At 36.5% G+C, this 18,843-nt stretch overlaps 1 protein-coding gene across 1 annotated transcript; it reads right to left on the bottom strand.

Annotated features, from left to right (window-relative positions):
* Positions 1-6,665: 6,665 nt before the first annotated feature.
* LOC149260639 (protein DETOXIFICATION 41-like) lies at positions 6,666-14,915 on the bottom strand. Its single transcript, XM_089460748.1, has 9 exons — positions 14,638-14,915; positions 9,140-9,273; positions 8,209-8,707; positions 8,006-8,092; positions 7,812-7,868; positions 7,308-7,546; positions 7,080-7,198; positions 6,825-6,911; positions 6,666-6,746 (listed from the first exon to the last, which is right to left on the bottom strand). Exons 1-9 carry the CDS (start codon positions 14,913-14,915, stop codon positions 6,666-6,668), a joined length of 1,581 nt encoding a protein of 526 aa, XP_089316874.1.
* Between the last annotated feature and the right edge of the window lie 3,928 nt (positions 14,916-18,843).

Genomic DNA, 18,843 nt, shown 5'->3' with positions numbered 1-18,843 from the left:
AATAGGCAGTCGTGTAAATGTCACTAGTTTGAAACTCCCTAGAAAAAAACCAACCATGCTAAGGGTTAGTGTAGCATAGAACATTTTTTTTATAAACATATAGAAGATCACATATTGTCTTTTTTATAGATTCATAATGTATATTTTATAAAGATTTATATCAAATTTAAATTATTTTGTTTTATATTATATATTAATTTCTTTATATTAAATGATTAAAAATATATATATTTTAATTTTTTTGTTTTTCTCAATGTTAAAACAGATTTATTGTGTCTTCATTTTTAAATGTTACACAATATATATGTAATTATTTATTATTTTTATATAATATTATGTTATATGATAATAAGTTTCCCAATTATATTGTAAAACAATTTACTATTCTTAATTATTTTATTAACACAAAGATAATGACATAGTATAATTTAGATACGAGATGACTTTTTTGGTTGGAATTTGGAAATACAATTTCGAGCAAGATTGTAATTTTTTGTTATTTAAAATTCACTTTTGAATGTATAAAAAAGTTCAACATCCAAAAAATGCCCTAAGACACTCGAATTTTACAGATTAAATAACTTAAAATTATGATTCTTACAAATCTCAGCAAAATTGACTTATAAAAAAAAAAAAAAAAAAACTATTTTATATATTAATTAAACTACATGCAATATCTTATCTTGCAATATTATATAGAAAACATAAATATACACTAACCATAAAACAATGAAAAATATAAATATAAATGGATCATAAATTATAATATATTATAGTAAGAGAGATATTTACACTCCTATATTAATATAGACTTTTGGAACATAAAAATTAAAATTAAAAATAAATATTAAAATTATATATATATATATATATAATTTTTGAAAATAACTTATATATGATAGTTATATAACATTTTATATTATAATATATCATGGAGACACTGCATATGGATTGATATGAAATCCATTTATAGTATTATGATAAAAATGTTCAAAGTGTGTAAAACTATATTATTGATTTTGAATATTTATATAATAATTTTTAAAAATAACTTTTATATAATAGTCATATAACATTTGATGTTATAATATCTCATGGAAACATTGAATATGGATTGATATGAAATCCATTTATAATATATTATGGTAAGAATATCAAAATGTGTGAAATTATATTATTGATTTTATATATATAATATGAATACATACATAATATTTTACTATTAACATATTTCATGAAAACATTATAATTAACTTTTAAAATATTATATATATATATATATATATATATATTTAATTAAGATTAACTTTTATATATATATATATATATATATAATTATTCTAATACTCATTTTATATATTTTTTTAAATATTAAAATAACCTATTAGTTAAAACCAAAATAGAATATTCAAAATTCAAATTAAAACCACATATATACATCTATCATATATTTAATTCTATTTTAAAAATATCTCTATAAACACTTACCCCACGTATTCTTAAAATATTAAAACTTGAAAATGAAGCGAACATCTATACATGTATAATGACATTTTTTAATTCCACTTGAAACGAAATATCATAATAACGCTCACCTCACATCCACATCAGCAGCGAAAGCTATATAGGTCCGCTTAGTACTCGCTGACGTTTGAAAATCATATTCGATTAACTGAAAGAAATACTAGAAGGATGATATTAACTGCAATGGTTAACCAGGAACAACAAAAGATTAGGGTTAATGAGACGACTAATTTCGTAATAAGGCGACAAGTCTAATGAATATATATTAGCACAACTACAATATAATATTAATGTGGTTGGTGTACGCTAAAAAATTTATTTCTATCTACCCTTAATAAATATATAATAATAAAAATAATACTAGCAATTGTCCCAAAAGGTACAAAGAGAGGCCGATAAGATTATTAAATTAGAATTGTTGAATTTCTCTAGAAGAAATGTTAGTTCAAACTTAACGGATGAGCATTTTGAGCTGGCTGAAATCTACCCCATACTAAACTGTAGAACGTCTCTCGACGCAATAATAATATGTAATAATAACAATAATAAAGTGATAATGATCATCAACAGAAAATAATTAAAGAACAAATAAACCAACCAAAAAAACCTTTCAATTCTATTAAATAAAATAGCAATCCTACCTCTAAAATTTTAATATTATAATTAAACAATTACTCATAACATATAAATTTATTAATATTATATTTAAAACTATCATTATACATGAATCATATGTGTTTTTACCACATATATATCATCATTCTGCAGTGACAAAACAAGCAGTAGAAACAGATCATAAATAATTAAATGCATCTCTAAGAATTTTTGGCATACACATTTCTTAGACCTATACAAACAAATATGGAGTAAAAAATTACACAAACAAATATGAAATAAAAAATTACATAACCAAACTCTTGGAATTAAAACATAAAACCTTAAAAACAATGAATATATTAATAGGATAAATTGCGTATAAACAAACTGTTCAATAAAAATGAGTCGATCACAGCAATGAAATCTTCCACTCAAGCTTATTTTCTTATAAAATCAGGCAGAATGGAGGCTTCGGTTAAGAAGCAGAAAAAAATCAATAGAATAAAATATAGCTCCCTCCCATGTGACCATGAACTTAAGCTTTTATAGCTAGTAATAGCATGCTACTCAATCTACCAGATCGCCATCAAATGCATCTCTTCTGAATTTTCACGACAAAAATATGCATACCATTCAAAAGCCTCTCCATTTCCTTGAATTTCTCCATTATAAACTGTCAATAGTTATATAAAATGTCAATACTGACCGTCCACTTGAACAAAATAAGAATTAAGTGACAGAGTTAGCATCTGGTGTCAAAATCAATTCATAACTTTACACAGACTTAGAAGCAGCATAGCTCCTGTTCATCACTTTACACATATTACAACAAGAATTGCTTCAAACGCACCAAATGCCCAATCTCTCAGCTATACAACAGATTATAAATCTATAAAGAATTTAGTTTTACTCCACTCCAATAAGGTGTGGAATGTTATATGCACAAGCCAGTACAACTGTTTATAATTCATCACTTGAGTTAATTGCTCAACGCCATGATTAGTGTGAAATGGATGTTATTGTTAAGATGCTATGCTGAAAGAGCTCACTTTCTTTGGTGTTGCAACCACAAGTGGAGCTTCTAGAGAATTTGTAATAGCAAATTTGTCATGCATAAATTTGCTATCCACAATGGATACATCTTTTGGAACAATCTCGTAGCAATAGTAGCTTTTTAGCCCATTCTGGCCCTTGTAACACACATGATCGTTGTTTTTTACTTGACGGAAGTTCCAGATGACAGAAAATTTACCAACAGTGGCAACTACATGGCACTCCTGCCTTCCACTCTCAGTAACCTGCAGTGATGAAGAGAAATAGATGTCAGAAATTAGTACACTTGAAGAGCTAATAAAGGTTATATTGCAGGCCAATGGTCCTATAAGTTCAATTGCTACATGTTATGAAGTTGAAGTCATTTTTTGTGTACCTTATCCCTTCATAGACAATTGCTAACTTTTAATACATTATTATTTGTTTATAGTGGTGATATTGAAAAAGCATATGGCCAAATTTTTGTGTATCTGTAAGGCCATGTTTGAAATTTGTGTTTGGGAGAATCAAGACCTATTAAAAATTAATGGAACAATTCGGGGAATTCATTTTTCTTGAAAGAAAGGTGATGAGCCATGTAGCAACCAGCTGAGAAGGTTTGCCAAGTAAAATAGGATGTTTGGTTTGAAAATTAAAGATGCTATTTTAAAGGCCCCACAAATTACTGGATATTCAACCAGATAATTCGACCAAGCAACAAAACGTTGAAATTCACCATCTTGTGCCCGTTGAAGATCTCAAACTTTGGTTCTAGGTGCAGAGACTAATTTATTTTAGAAAAGGCTAATTGCATGTTGGCCGCATTTCCATACCATTTCTGTACCAGAAATATTACTGTCCAGAAACGACACCAAATTTGGATAGTGCAGTTCATTAAGAGAAACGGATTTGTTGTACATAAAAAAGTCTTAAACTTTGAAACAAGTCCCCAAAAGTATTAATGAAGTTCCGAGCAACTTAGGTACTCTGTTTTTTATTTTTTCATACAATATCACCGCTTTTCAAAACATCATAGTCTAATTCTTTAATGTTTGGTTCTTTCTCAAGCATATTTTTTTTTTTATCAATTTTGTCTGGAATCCAGTCTGTTGTACTTCCTGGAGAACGTTGATGTCAAAACCACCTGAGAATATGCTTCCATTACCTAACAATGTCAAAACAGAGACATAGACATGAAATCATCTCGATTTTTTAACAGAAGCATTTACATCTCTCTCTATATATATGAATATATATAAAGATTTATAACACCATTGAACATTTAGTACAGTTTCCATCCCTTCTGCAAAGTTGCATACCAGTGACAACAATGGCCTTCACATCATTTCTCCTCATTGCTTTGTCATATTTTTCTTTCAAGCCTGCAAGAATTGTAAATAAAACCAATTGAATGGTTACTACAGATATTAAGTTAAATGGTAACACATATGCTAATGCATTACTTACACCCAGATATCAACACACAAATGCGTATGTCATTAAGCCTTCTCTTTCAATGAACATAAAATTATGACGTAGTCAACTACTTACTGGACAGTAATATGATGAATTTGGTAAGGTTGACCTATGATTTTGAATTGGTATGTGCAAATTAGTAGGCCTTGGAGGATTGGTTTGCATTTTATAATCATTTTAATTTGACCTTATCTGTCCTATCCTCATATGGCAGAGCTGATATCAGTTTGCTTTGGGAAAAAGCCATGATGCCCTTTATTTCCAGCCACAGCACAGTTTCTTTACTGCTGAAGCATTTCTCAGTTTCAATTTGCCTACTGGTGCATGTGATGCTGTTTGCAAGGCATAGGAAAATAAACCTTTTCTGCCACTCCCATGCCATTGCTGACTTGTTGTGGCCCATCAAGGGTGCTCTTGCTGGCTGGGGTCTGATGGACTTGAGTTGTCTCAAATCTGCATATCCTGTGGGGATGTGGTGTTTCCCCTCACACCCCTTCAACATTTTATAGGTAATAGTTAATAGGTTAGTTGTGCTTCCTGACCAGACATATGTCACTCCTCCGCATGATGCCTGAAAAGTTGCAAAGGAATAGTTTGATTTTTGTTTCACTACCAGGCACATGCTGCACTCTTGCATGAAGGCATGTGTCTTCATTAAGGGGTGCAATTTGATTGTTTCTGGACTCTGTACAACTGTGGTTTGTACGTTACCTGCCCTTTATATGTTTCTATGGGAAAATCCTTTCTGCTATCTACGTTTTTTGCGTAATATGTTCATTGTACTGTATATTTTTTTATCGATATAACTTGGAGGCGTGTTCAATATATACATGTGTGCACTATCTGGGCACACACGGTTTCTAATCCTAACAGGCATGCTCCTCCCTTGAATGAGATTTGCCAGGTGTGGCTCTTTACTATGAATATTATTGAGGTATGCGGATTATGGTATGGTCCTGGCAAGTTACCAGTTCTTCGCTCAAATGTGTGAGGGTGGGTAGAGCTTCTTACAAGGTTTACCATCCAGGTAAAGATAATATATTCCCATTTACGAATAAATAAAGGAATTTCTTTAACCTACCGGCAGATTATGGTATCGTGCTGGCAAGGTACCAGTTCTTCGCTCAAATGTATGAGGGTGGGTAGATATCCTTTCCAGGTTTACCATCCATGTAAAAAAAATAAGTGGCCAGATATAGAATAAATAAAAGAAATTATTTGATTTTATGACGTTTCTCACTGCTAATAATGTGTACTTAAATTGAGGAGTTAGTGCATCAGATGGATGATCTGTGAAAAAAAAATTAAGCTTACCTGACTCTGGAGAAGAGTGTGGTATTTCTGTAATAGTCCAATGCTTCATCCATAATATGATCACTCACACACATATACATCAGGTTTAATAAATTGGTAGGGAAATGTTTGTTAATCCCATTTTGATTGTTGTCATTGTGAAGCCTTATTATTTCCAAGCTTAGTAACTACCAATGTGGCTTATTAAATGTCGGGGATCTCATCCTACAACAATATGATCACAGATCACACACATGATACACCACTTTTAATAAAACGTTTGGGAAATGTTTAAAAAATATCATTTTGACCAATTGTGCAGATGAATAGCAAATAAATGATAGAATAGAATTAACCAACCTGTGATTGCAACAAAACATGTATGATAATGTTGAAGTGCGAGCGAGCAGAAGGCAGAAGGAACTTCTCAGGGGTCACCCCACCTGGTACTAATCCATGGATATTCTGCCCTCCCTCACCACAGTGGAGCTCACCACAGTGGAGTTCGGATGGGAACATGTAATGTCACGCAAAGCCGAGCACACGTGGCGTGAACTACTTTCGTTTGAATCCGCTATAAAGAAGAAAAGAAGCAGCCTGTGGTAGAAGAATTGAATTGAGTAACTTCTTCAATTTCCGTTGTCCCAATCGATGTACCTCGCATCATACAAAACGATTTGCCATCAAATTGGGCATGCCCTTTTCTTTGCAATGCGACTCACTCTTAATTTCAATAATGCAATTTATGGAACCACCACTCCGTTTGAGTTATCTGCAGACTCCCCGTATTGGGAACGCTCAACTCTCTCCGACGCCAATTGGACCTGCAACTAAACCTCGTTAGCTCATTCATTTTCTTATCTATTTTCTATAAATGTTCAGGAAGTGAAAATGCAACAAACCTCTTTGTTCCAATTAGTACATGTTGTAAGAATAATGAGTACTAACGTCTGCAGTGCCACTCCCAGGATTAATCCCCACCAGATTCCCTGCCATTGCCAATGTCAGAAAGAAACATACTACAATATACTCAGAAACAGGATAAGGTTATTCCTCTGTTATCTTTTAATTTTGCATCTTTGAGCATGGACAATCTAATTATATTGAAAAAAACAAATAAAAGTAGAAAAAGTTAGCTATGTATTTCAAATAATTACATCGATTCCAAGACTGGTCTTCAATCCTAAAGCAATTCCAACTGGTAAGCCAACAAGATAGTATGTCACTAAATTCACATATGCCACCACAGCTTGCCATCCACATCCAATTTCCACCCCTGCAATCACAATACCTTTATGATGTCAACAAAAATATAACCTAAATATAGCAAACATCAACTACTAGCTTTCTGCTGCAAATAAATTGTTGATACTGAAAATTCCAACCTGAGAGAATAGGTTGGGTTCCATTCAAGAGAACAAATATTGCAAGTAGAGGTATCAATGCATAGACTGCGTGTATAACCACAGTGGTGCTTCTGAATGCCATGGCGAGTTCTTTCTTCAGTATCAGAATCCCAATGGCAAGTATGACACTTATTATGAAGAAAGTGACAACCACAACTATAACTGAAAATCTTGCAGTTTTAGGTCTCCTGGCTCCCAGCGCATTACCCACTCTTATACTGCAAATAATATAAATACCACAATAAAGAAAACCAATTTCTAGATACAGCAAATGGGAAAAAAAAGGTATACCATGCTATATAAAACCGCTGAATTTATGTGAATTGCAGTTTTGCCCAATATTGGAGAATCCTACCTCCAGGAGAGGGGTCAATTGTTTGACCCCTCTGGCGATGGTCAGATTTAAAGATATTCCCAAAATCTGCAATAGCCATAAAAATGCCCCAATAAAACAATATATTACTATAAATCATAAATGTATACCTTGCAGCTGTACTGAGACCCAACATTGCCATCAACTCCCAGTTGTAATAATTCATGCTGCATATATGTTCAAAACCTGGCACGTTAGAGATATATTAACTGGCATAGCTATCTAACAAAGTTGGGACAATGCATAGGCATGGAGCTTGTATTTGGCTTTAAATTAGTTAGCTTTAAATGGGAAAGTCTCATACCAAACAGAAATGGAATCCAGAGCGACCTCTGCATTTGGCAGCCAACCCGATACAAGCACCAATACTTCAATGTACCATATTTCCAAACTGCAAAATCAGGTGTGGAACAAAACAAAACTTGTCAAAACAGGCTAAGCTATCATGTAAACACCCAGATATAATTTAGATAGTTTGTGTATCTTCCAAAGAGTATTAAGGCATACGTTAGCATAACAGCCGATGCCAGAGTTAACTTGAAGTATGACCAGAGTCCTGTGAAGGCCTTCAAGGTGAAGCCCGTCCATGTATGCCTGCAGTATGGGCTATAGAATATATACAAGGCAGTAGTAATGACCAGAACCCACCAAGTCAAACTCACTATTAGGGCTATCCCTAGCAGGCCAAATCCTAGCTTGTCTACTGCCACCCAGGTGATCAATGTATGGAATAGACATGTCCCAACAACAATATAGGCAATAGGGGCCACTATGTTCTGAGCCTGCAAAAACCTCTGCATGGGGCAATTGAGGGCAAAAGCAAACAACTGAGGAATAAGACCTTTGGCAAAAATACCTCCTGCAGCAGAGATTTCTTTACTCTGCCCTATGGCAATCAATACTGGATCTGCAAAATAGTAGAGGATGCCCAGGAGTATTGCAGTTCCAGTCATTATTATCATGGACCTCTGGCAGATGACTAAACTTCTCCATCCGAGACGCCGCCCTCATGGAATCCACGTCCCGTTCATAAAAGGCCTCCACCGCCTTAGAAATCAAGTGCTCATCGTGCTTCAAAACCTGAGCCATGCTCAGAGAAACTCGAACCCTGACCCTATGCATGTTAACCCTAGCTTTATCGGGATGACCTTTAATACGACTGTTTAGAGCGTTCTGAACAACATTGCTAGCTCTGGTTTGCACAAAAGCACCCGTGAGAGCTCGCAAGGAGTCCCATACTGAGGGTTTCACTGGAAAATGAAACGGAAGCCCGCGGGTTCGAGTCCCGGAGATTGGAATTGAGAGTACAGGGACACGATGAGGTTACAGCGGGTTGAATGATTAGTGTTGCCATATATAATCCTTATCGAAATCTGAAAATGAGTCTAGACATTGTACCTGGAGTTCTTTCAATCGGGACTCGGTTTCTTCGGCTGACATCCAGTCTGGTAATGCGAAGTCCGGGAAAATGGCGTAGAGAAGAGTGTCTGTAACAAATTTGCAGATATTTCTGCCGGCTTCATGGGTGAAGATTCGAGACCGCCACGGAGAAAGGCACGTTCACCGCACCAACTGCAAGATGCAAAATACATTTGTCTGTTAATGACAGGTGTCAACGTTTGAATGAAATAATGTTAAAATATGTGTGTTTTGATTTCAAATTATGAGTTTTTTTTTTTTTTCTTCAAATTACAAGTTCAATTTAGAAATGTTCTTTAGAGTAAAGTCGTATATCAATTTAACTTCAGTTATAATTATAATCAATAATAATTATTAATTATATTAATTAATATTTAATTTAATTAATATTATTTAATATTATTTAATAGTAATATTAATTGATAATACTAGTAATATTAATTAATAATAATAATCTTAACAATAATTATTATTTAATAAGCCCCAAGGGATAGCTCAAATGGTCGAGTTCCCGTTGCTAAGTACTTTCCTAGTTGGGAGGTCACGGGGTCAAATCTACTCGACGCCCTCGGGGTTAGGTCTGTAATGACCGACGGGCAGATCCCTTCGGGTGGAACTGCCCCGCTTCTCTACTGTGGACGTAGCGGCCACTCAGTGCCCGTGAACCGCAATTGAAAAAAAAAAAAAATATTATTTAATAATAATAATAATGATTTTAAGGTGATGATAATAATTAATTAACAATAATTACATATTAAATATTATGGTTCATTAAAGATTATTATAATCATTTAAAAATAATTATCGTTATTACTAAATAATAATAGTTATTAGGAATATTATTATTAATTAATATTTTTTCTTGTAAGCTTGTCAGGACCTTTGTATTCATTTCACTTCAAAAATGGCAAGTTACAATCAGAATCAAATGGTTAGGTGGCCTCAACTTGCCAAAAGGGAAATCAGATATGTTGGTCACCTAACTATATGATAAACCGTCCAAAAAAAAAATATTATAAGTCCGTCAAGCCATGCTAGATATGTTTGATTGTCCTTATACTTCCTATATTCTAAATAATTGAAAACATACTGTGAAGTTTGTAATCGATGCATATATTATAAGACAAAATAAAGATCAAACCATCAAAGGGCTAATGACTAATCATCAGATGAGTCCACGAGAGCAAGGTCCTTCACATTAGAGCCTGGAAGCTCAGTTTGTTGGATACACAGAAGATGTTGCTTGTTGTGTCTAAGGCGACCATTCTGCTTTTGAAGTTGAAATTGAATCTACTGTAAATCCTTGCTAAAATCAAGAAGTCGTTGTCCTTATACTTCCTATATTCTAAATAACTGAAAACATATTGTGAAGTTTGTAATTGTTGGCATATATTATAAGACAAAATAAAGATAAAACCATCAAACAACTAATGACTAATCATCAGATGAGTCCACAAGAGCAGGATCCTTCGCATTAGAGCTTGGAAGCTTAGTTTGTGGGATACATAGAAGATGTTGTTCTTTGCGGCTAAGGCGACCATTTTGCATTTGAAGTTGAATATGAATCTACTGTAAATCTTTGCTGAAATCCGGGAGCCCTTGAGAGGTTGAGGGTGATCCAGAGGGGATGTGCTTCAAGGCTTTAGCCAGAAGGTTCTTTATCATCCAATATAAATATACAGTTTGTTTGTACTGAGTAGACCAAACGCGAGAGTGATCGGGGTTAGGCACTAGGGCCTACCAGTCTCCTAGGTCAATTTCCATTGCACTAGCTTGCTGATTGAGTTCTGCTTGCCACCCAACTATAAGCTAACGAACCTAAGTTGAGTTATCCTCGTGGTAAATAGTTGTAGCCTCCTTTCTGATGCAAGAGGCTGATTTTTGACCTCGGCCTTTACTAGTCTGAGACTAGGCTTGCCAACCCTCATGAGATTCCATCTGTTGCTTACCATGACTACGGGAACCCCAGGCATGATTGCTCTTCCCTGAGGTAACACGTGCCATGACCCAAAAATGACTGCAAACTCTAGCAATAACTGACTCTAACCCCAAAAGCAGACCTAAAGTGAGCCTACACCCATGAGATTGATGCTTCCCAGGGCCACAGCTAAACGAGATACCTGTCATATTATCAATGCATGATGGCCAAAAACTAAAAATAGACCACCGACTTACCCTGCAACAAACAATGTACCGGGAATGAAGCTAGTCCTAGGGCCTTGAACCATATTCTCAACCCTACCATGAATAGTTGAGGGTAGAGGATTGAGATGAACAATACACATTTTGAAACCATATAAACCCAAATCTATAACAACAAACATTTAGAAAAATACCAATGTCGTTGCGCCAGAGACATGAACAAAAAAAACTGCGAGTGGCATAGTTTCCTTGCCCATATAGTGCCCATGTGTGAAATAAAAATACCATAGTACATAGAGACAAGAGTACAAAAGACAAGAAACCCTCATACAAATCCTCAATTGACATGAAAAAATCTCAATGGTACTTCCACCAAACCTTTAACTTTACAACAAAGTTGTTCCTCCAAGAAACAAGTAGCAATATGTAAATATCAATGGGAGCAGAGTAACGAGAACTGAGATAAAGAACATACTCGAGAAGAGAGACTAGAGCGGAATATAAGTGGACCAACTCCTGGTGGAAGACCACGAGAAGCACCATCCTAGAGCCACAACTTGTCAGAGGCCAACCCAAATCTGAATTAGCGTTGCAGATAGAGAACTTACTTACCTCAACAACGAAAAATCCAGAGAACTCTGCCACTATAATCTCCCTACCACCTTATTGACATTAAATGGTTGCATGCGTAAAGCCACCACTCCATGTGCCTCGTGCATGTGGAGGGTGGTAGCTTGTCACCTTTCAACCTCCATCATTACAGCCCGACGTTCACGGATCCCTATCCTTCTAGCTCATGCCCCAATCGAGGATATTATTAATTAATATTACTACTAGTATCAATTAATAAATAATTGATAATTAATAATTAAATAGTAAATAATTAAATAATAACAAATAATTAAATAATAATGAATAATTTAATATTAAATAATAATATGAACCCTTAGATTAATAAACCCAAGGAATTCATAATATAAACCTAATGGATTAATACTAAAAACGCAAGAGATTAATAGTACTAAAAACCCAACGGATTATAAACCCAAGGAAGTAATATTAAACATAATGGTTTAATATTATAAACGCAAAGTATATAAACCTTAAGATAGATACTATAAACACTAAAATAAACGTGGTTCGACATAATTTACCATGGTTGATTTTCATATTGAGACAATCCTTGTCACAATGCGATGTTGGACCATAGTTGACCATTTTTTATTTTTGTTTTGAGACAATCTTTGTCATAGTGTGACATTGCATTGGACCGTGATTGACCATGGTTATGATTATAAACCCAAAGGATTTATATAAAAACCTATTATTAATATTATAAACCTTATGAATAATATTATACCCTAAGAATATGAACTCTTAGATTAATAAACTTAAGGGAATAATAAACCCAAGGGATTAATACTAAAACCTCAAGGGATTATAAACCCAAGGGAATACTATTAAACCCAAGGGATTAATATTATAAATCTAAGGTACATAAAACCCAAGGTAAATATTGTAAACCCTAAAATAAGCATGGTTGACAGTGGCTAATTCATATTGAGACAATCTTTGTCACAATGTGGCTTTTGACCAAGGTTAACCATGGTTGACCATGACTATAAACCCAAGGGGTTTATATTAAACTCAAGGATTAATATTATAAACCCTATGAATAATATTATACCCAAGGAACGTGAACCCTTAGATTAATAAATCCAAGGGAATAATAAACCCAAGGGATTAGTACTAAAAACCCAGTGGATTATAAACCCAAGGGAATAATATTAAACCCAATGGATTAATATTATAAACCCAATGTATATAAACCTTAAGATAAATACTATAAACCCTAAAAAAAACATGTTTGAGCATGGTTTACCATGGTTGATTTTCATATGGAGTCAATCTTTATCACGATGCAATAGTGGACCATGGTTGACCATGGTTGATTTTCGTATGGAGACAATCTTTGTCACAATGTGACATTGGGTTGGGCCATGGTTTACCATTATTATAAACCCAAGGGACTTATACTAAACCCTGGGATTAATATTAAAAACCCTATGAATAATATTATACCCTAAGAATATGAATTCTTACAATAATAAACTCAAGGAATTGATATCATAAACCCAATGGATTATACTAAAACACCATGGGATTATAAAACCAATGGAATAATATTAAACCCAAGGGATTAATATTATACACCCAAGGTATATAAACCCTAAAATAAAAATGGTTGATCATGGCTGACCATGGTTAATTTTCATATTGGGACAATATTTTTCACAATGCGACATTTGACCATTGTTGATTTTCATATTGGAAAAATATTTGTCATAATGTAATGTTGGACCATGTGTTGGCTTGATGGGGCCTAACCCAAGTTCAACGTTATCTGCGCCAACCAAAAAACCCCTAAACTTCTGCCCCTTTCGACAACCACCTGCATAACATAGGTTGCAGTCTCACCTAAAGCAATATTGGGGGATGACAGAACCAGGTTTCTGCATCTAGAGGGTAGTGTGATCTGTTTTCTTAAGCCCTTACGGGTTATGTTTTCCTTCATGCAACTTTATCCTTTCCAAATAGGAAAATACTATGAATTTATCTAAATGACTTCAAGATCTTCACGAAGGTATTTAATTATACTTATCACGCATAAATATTATAGATCTACGAAGTTCGTGCAGTAAATAAGCATTCATTCATATAAAATACATTATAGAGAGAAGATATATAAACTTTTTAAAAGTAAATAAAAGGATACATATGCATCAATTTCGGCCCAAAACAGTCTTTATTAGATATAAACATTCAGATACAGAATTTTATCCCTACGCACTCAGCTGTAGGCTTCCGCACACTCAGCCTACGGACTTACCAAGGCCTCCATGCACTTAGCTATATGAGCCTTCCCCTTTTGCTTAAGTACAGGAAACAAACATTTCCTGCCACATCACCTTGCCCTTAAAATGATTCTTCAAGTTAAGTTCTATCTTTAGACTCACTATGAATCAACTATTTATAACATTTTCTTTACAATATTATGGTCTACGAACCATGTACGGGTCTCAAAACAACTCTATCACCTACCCACATAAGGGACTAAAGTCCCTTTGACTTATACCAACTTCACGCTCTGCTTTTCACATTCTGCGAAGACTTTACATTCACTACCAAAGATAATATAAAATTGACTCAAAAATTGACAAAATTGACCGTAGGGACCCCATATCAACAGGTCCCCAACACAAATTGGGTGACTCGCCCTCAATTGACTCAGCTAGCACCTCTATCTTGTTGAGGAGGTCACTGAACTCCATCTTCAACACCGTTATGTTAGTAGAACCTTGCACCGCGGCCTACTGCACTTCCTCTACCAACTTTTCTGTAGTTGATACTTCCATCGCAAGGCGCATCGTCCTTTGTGTCTGCTGGAGTGTTTTCAACTTTTCTTGGACTGATAGAGTAAGATGGCTTGCTTCCTCTGTCAATGGTTGTATTCTTGCCTTTAAGACGATGTATTTCCTTTTCAGCTCCTCAATCTGCATTTGAATTTCTTTTCCTTCTATCAGGCGAGCGAAGTGCTGGACTGACACCAAAGTGCACACAGTCACCCTGCATTCATCAAACTTTTGCTGCATCTTCCGGATATCTGTGCCTAGCTTCTACAGGTTTTGGCCCTCTTGGAGAGCTGTCTATAGTTTCATTCCATGCTCAAATATCAATGTGTAGCCTGTGACTGCGGCATCCGAAATGGCCATGCTCTCCCTGGTAGCTGCTACGCGTTGTTCCCTGACCTCTAGCAGAGTGGTTGGATGCAGCTTGAGTTGTAATTCTGAAATCTGCATCTGCAACTCAAAGAGGATTCGACCGAATTATTCTTTGGATTCCCTTACTGTTGCAGCCAACTTCCTAATCTTCTTTGTTGATGTTGCATCCTCTAGAATATTGAGCTTTGGCAGCTCATTACATATCTATGTAATGACCGCCTCCAAAGTCTAGCTGCGCGTGGCTAGATCTTCCTTCTCTTTCAATGCTTGTGCCTTTTCTACAAAAATCTACTCATTATTCATCTTTACCTCACTGATAACTGATAACACACTCCTCCCTAACCTTGAGTTCGTCTGATACCCCCTGATGAAGCGTGTGGAGGGTCTAAAGAGGCAGCGCAGCTAAGTTGACACCCACATTCTTGATCTGTCCGAGTTGGGGATTTTCTTCATCTGCCTGTGCGTGCAGTGAACCTTCTAGTAAAGGTATAATTCTGAGGTCCAAAGTCTTGTCTATGTCTAGCACTTTCGTGCTTACTTGCAACAAGCTCGCTTGACCCACGCTCGACTGTATCCAACCTGTCTGAATCTACAACTCTTGCAGATCCTTCTGCATGTTTCCTAGTGCTTGGTGGTATTTTTGCTTGAACTGCATCCACAATTCTATCGTTGTGTCACGTACCTTGTCTCCAATTTCATCCAAGTCTCTCTCAGTGAGGACCATTTGATCCCCATGCGCGTGCTTGTCCGATTTATGCTTCTTCCTAGGCCCAAAAGTTGTCTCCTTCTATCGCTTTGTAATTTAGAAAGGAGTGTTTTGTTCCTTGCCACCACCTCCTTCCTCCTCGGACCCTTCCTTATCTGCAGTACGTTGGGAAGCAGACTCCTCAACTTCCACTGTGGCTTCCTTCACGATGCACTCCTTTTCAGTAGTTTCCGTTGCAGCAACTTCTTTCTTCTTCTGAGAGGCCTTTTCTCGAGTTTCTCCCTCCTCTGCCTCTTTCTTCTTCTGTGCAAATATCATCTGTGCGGAGGATGTTTCTCTACCTTTGCTGGTTCCTGCGCCAAGATCTGTGGGGTGTAGCCACTCCCCTAGCCATGTCCCCACAACTTCATGTACATCTTATTCAGTTACAAGGTATGACAACTTGTGCCAAATACTTTTATGATCTTTCCTCGCATGGATGGATACGTTGTGAAAATCCACGTTAAGCTCTGCGCAGGCCTCCAACTACTGAAATAGGGTAGGTGACAACCTTGGCCTCTGGATAATCACGATGCGGAGATCCATTTCTACCAACACCCAGAATATTTTTGTCTCCATGATCCTCTCTTGGTCCTTCGTTGCCCACAACGAAGTGAACTTCGCTGTAACTCAACATCCTATGGAGGGAAATAGATGTCCTCTAGGAGCCTCCACGCAACGAGGGAAATCAATAACAACAACCAAGCATAACGGAATGTATTTTCGTCGTCCTGTGCTTCATGACAATTCAATAGGAACTCTTTACAGAGGTATTGTGCCCAGTTGTTTTGCACCCCCTTCGTGCATTGTGTAGCCAATGAAATAACTAGCGCTGAAACCTCATCCCCACGACACTTCCTCATGACCTTGTAGGTCAAAATCTGAGCGGAAAACTGCACCACCTTGTCTGTGATGGAGCGGATGGAGTATCCGTGCGACTTTTTTATTAAGCCAAACTTGTTCTTCATTCTATCCGCGAGTTGCTTCTCCTTGCTCTTGCCTCCAAACTCCTCAGCTGGATCCACCCCTTGATAGGGAAAACTTGTAATACGGTGGATCAACATATCTATTATGGGGATGGGTTCTCCTAGCCAGAGACACCCATTATGAACCAATGTAAGAAATTGGCGTATGCACACCATGTTGATAGTGGTTTTGCTAAAGTGTGGTACCCACAACATATTCAATAACCCAACCCTTTCAACCCCCACGATCTACTTCATAATCTCCAATCATGTGACCCCGATCTCCTTGTAATATATCTTCGCCAGATATTTGTTTGTCACCAAATGCGAAATTTCTCGTGATCAACTAGTTCCCATTCTTCCATTTTCAGTGCAAGGATGCACGCCTTCAAATGACACCTTCTCCGGCAATAATGGTGTAGAGACCATAAACTTAGCATTATCGAGATCCTTTAGCACCTTCTCTTTGCCTTTCCACTGAGGTATATACTTCGGGAGCCTAGTGATAGGCTCACCCTCCTCAGCATCCAGTTCTTCCACTCCTTTGCGAAGCTATTATTCATCTAAATCCAAGGGTTCATGTGGCTGCTTGGATTTGTCCATCTTCCCTTTCTACCGAACCTCCGTAGGGTTCTTCCTCGGTGACTGCCTCACCGAAACAGCCTGTGGATTCTTTTGTTTCTCCTTAGCATCGGATGGTTTAGGCCTAGGCGACCTCGATGCCATAAGCGTAGATGACGTTCCATCAATGTGATTTCAGGGGCTGCGGCTTCAAAGACAGTGACTTCGAAACTTGCGGCTTCTGCGGGATTAGATGCAAACATTTTCTCGAAGATGAGCTCACGGTTCAACTCAGGCAAGTTTGCGAACTCCGGCCGTGAAAGAAGTTCCTCCCAATCTTCTCGATTCAGAGGCTTCAAACAATAGAGCTTACAAACAATTTTTAGAAGGCAAAGTGTCTACTACAGGCCAACATGCTAGATTTATAGGTGATTTCAAATTCAAATCCGACCATTCCCTCCAAAATCCAGTCATAAATGCCTCTTTGGCGGAAGATTGCCAAATATTTGCACCATAAATATCACCTACCACTCCTGCTAATGTGATTTTTTCCATCCTAACATCTACAGTGCATCCAACGGCTACTTTTGGACTCATCTACACGACACCATCCTCCATGGCACAGCTCTCTTGTCACAGCTCCTCCTGGCACACTTCTTGCTTCCCTCGCGCAACCCCTTTACTTCATTTTCCCATTCTTCTGGCAATATAGTTATAGTCTCGTACTTCCTTGTAGCTTCCTGGAGTACTAAGGCTATCCTTACATCATGTAGTCATTGCGCAGGGGTAGGATCCCATTGATACAACTTCAAATTATTTCCATTGACTCTTCCTAGAAATAATTCCCCATTCAGCTTTGCGATTTGAACTGCACCACCATCTGTAATTTCCTTGACTACATAGGGTCTCAACCAATGCATTTGAAACTTTCCAGGAAACTTCGTGAGCTTGATATCATAGAGAAACACTAAACCATTCACCTTGAATGTGCACAACTTAATATGTCGATCATGCCAGGCCTTCTCGTGCTCCTTCTGCACCTGTTGGTGAAATCCTTCTAAGAAACGATCTTCTTATAGCTCTAGTAATTGTGTGAGGCGCTCCTGCATAGTCTCATGATCTTCCATATCAGTCAATGCTGCAATCCGCAAACTCGGCAAAATATACTTCATGAGCATCACAACCTCTATCCCATAAACCAGCCTGAACGGGGTTTGTCTTGTCAACATCTTACACGTTGTCCTATATCCCCATAGGACCGCTGGTATGCGCACATCCCAATCATTCCTTTGCATGTTTTAGACCTTCATCAATGTGTTTTCCATAATTTTATTGAATGCTTCAACTGTACCATTTTCCTGAGGATGATAGGGCGTACTCTTTTGATGGTAAACCTGGAACTCTTTGAGCATTGCAAAAATTGTCTCATTTAGAAAGTGTGTACCCCTATCATTCATTATTATCTTAGGACACCCAAACCTTGTTAACACATATTCAAACAGGAACTTCATGGATGTAGCAATGCTAC

The sequence above is a fragment of the Pinus tabuliformis genome, chromosome 6 (assembly GCF_031772625.1).
Source record: "Pinus tabuliformis cultivar Carrire ecotype Pingquan chromosome 6, CPIR1, whole genome shotgun sequence".
NCBI lineage: Eukaryota > Viridiplantae > Streptophyta > Pinopsida > Pinales > Pinaceae > Pinus > Pinus tabuliformis.
This window is presented reverse-complemented; position numbering and strand designations above follow the sequence as displayed.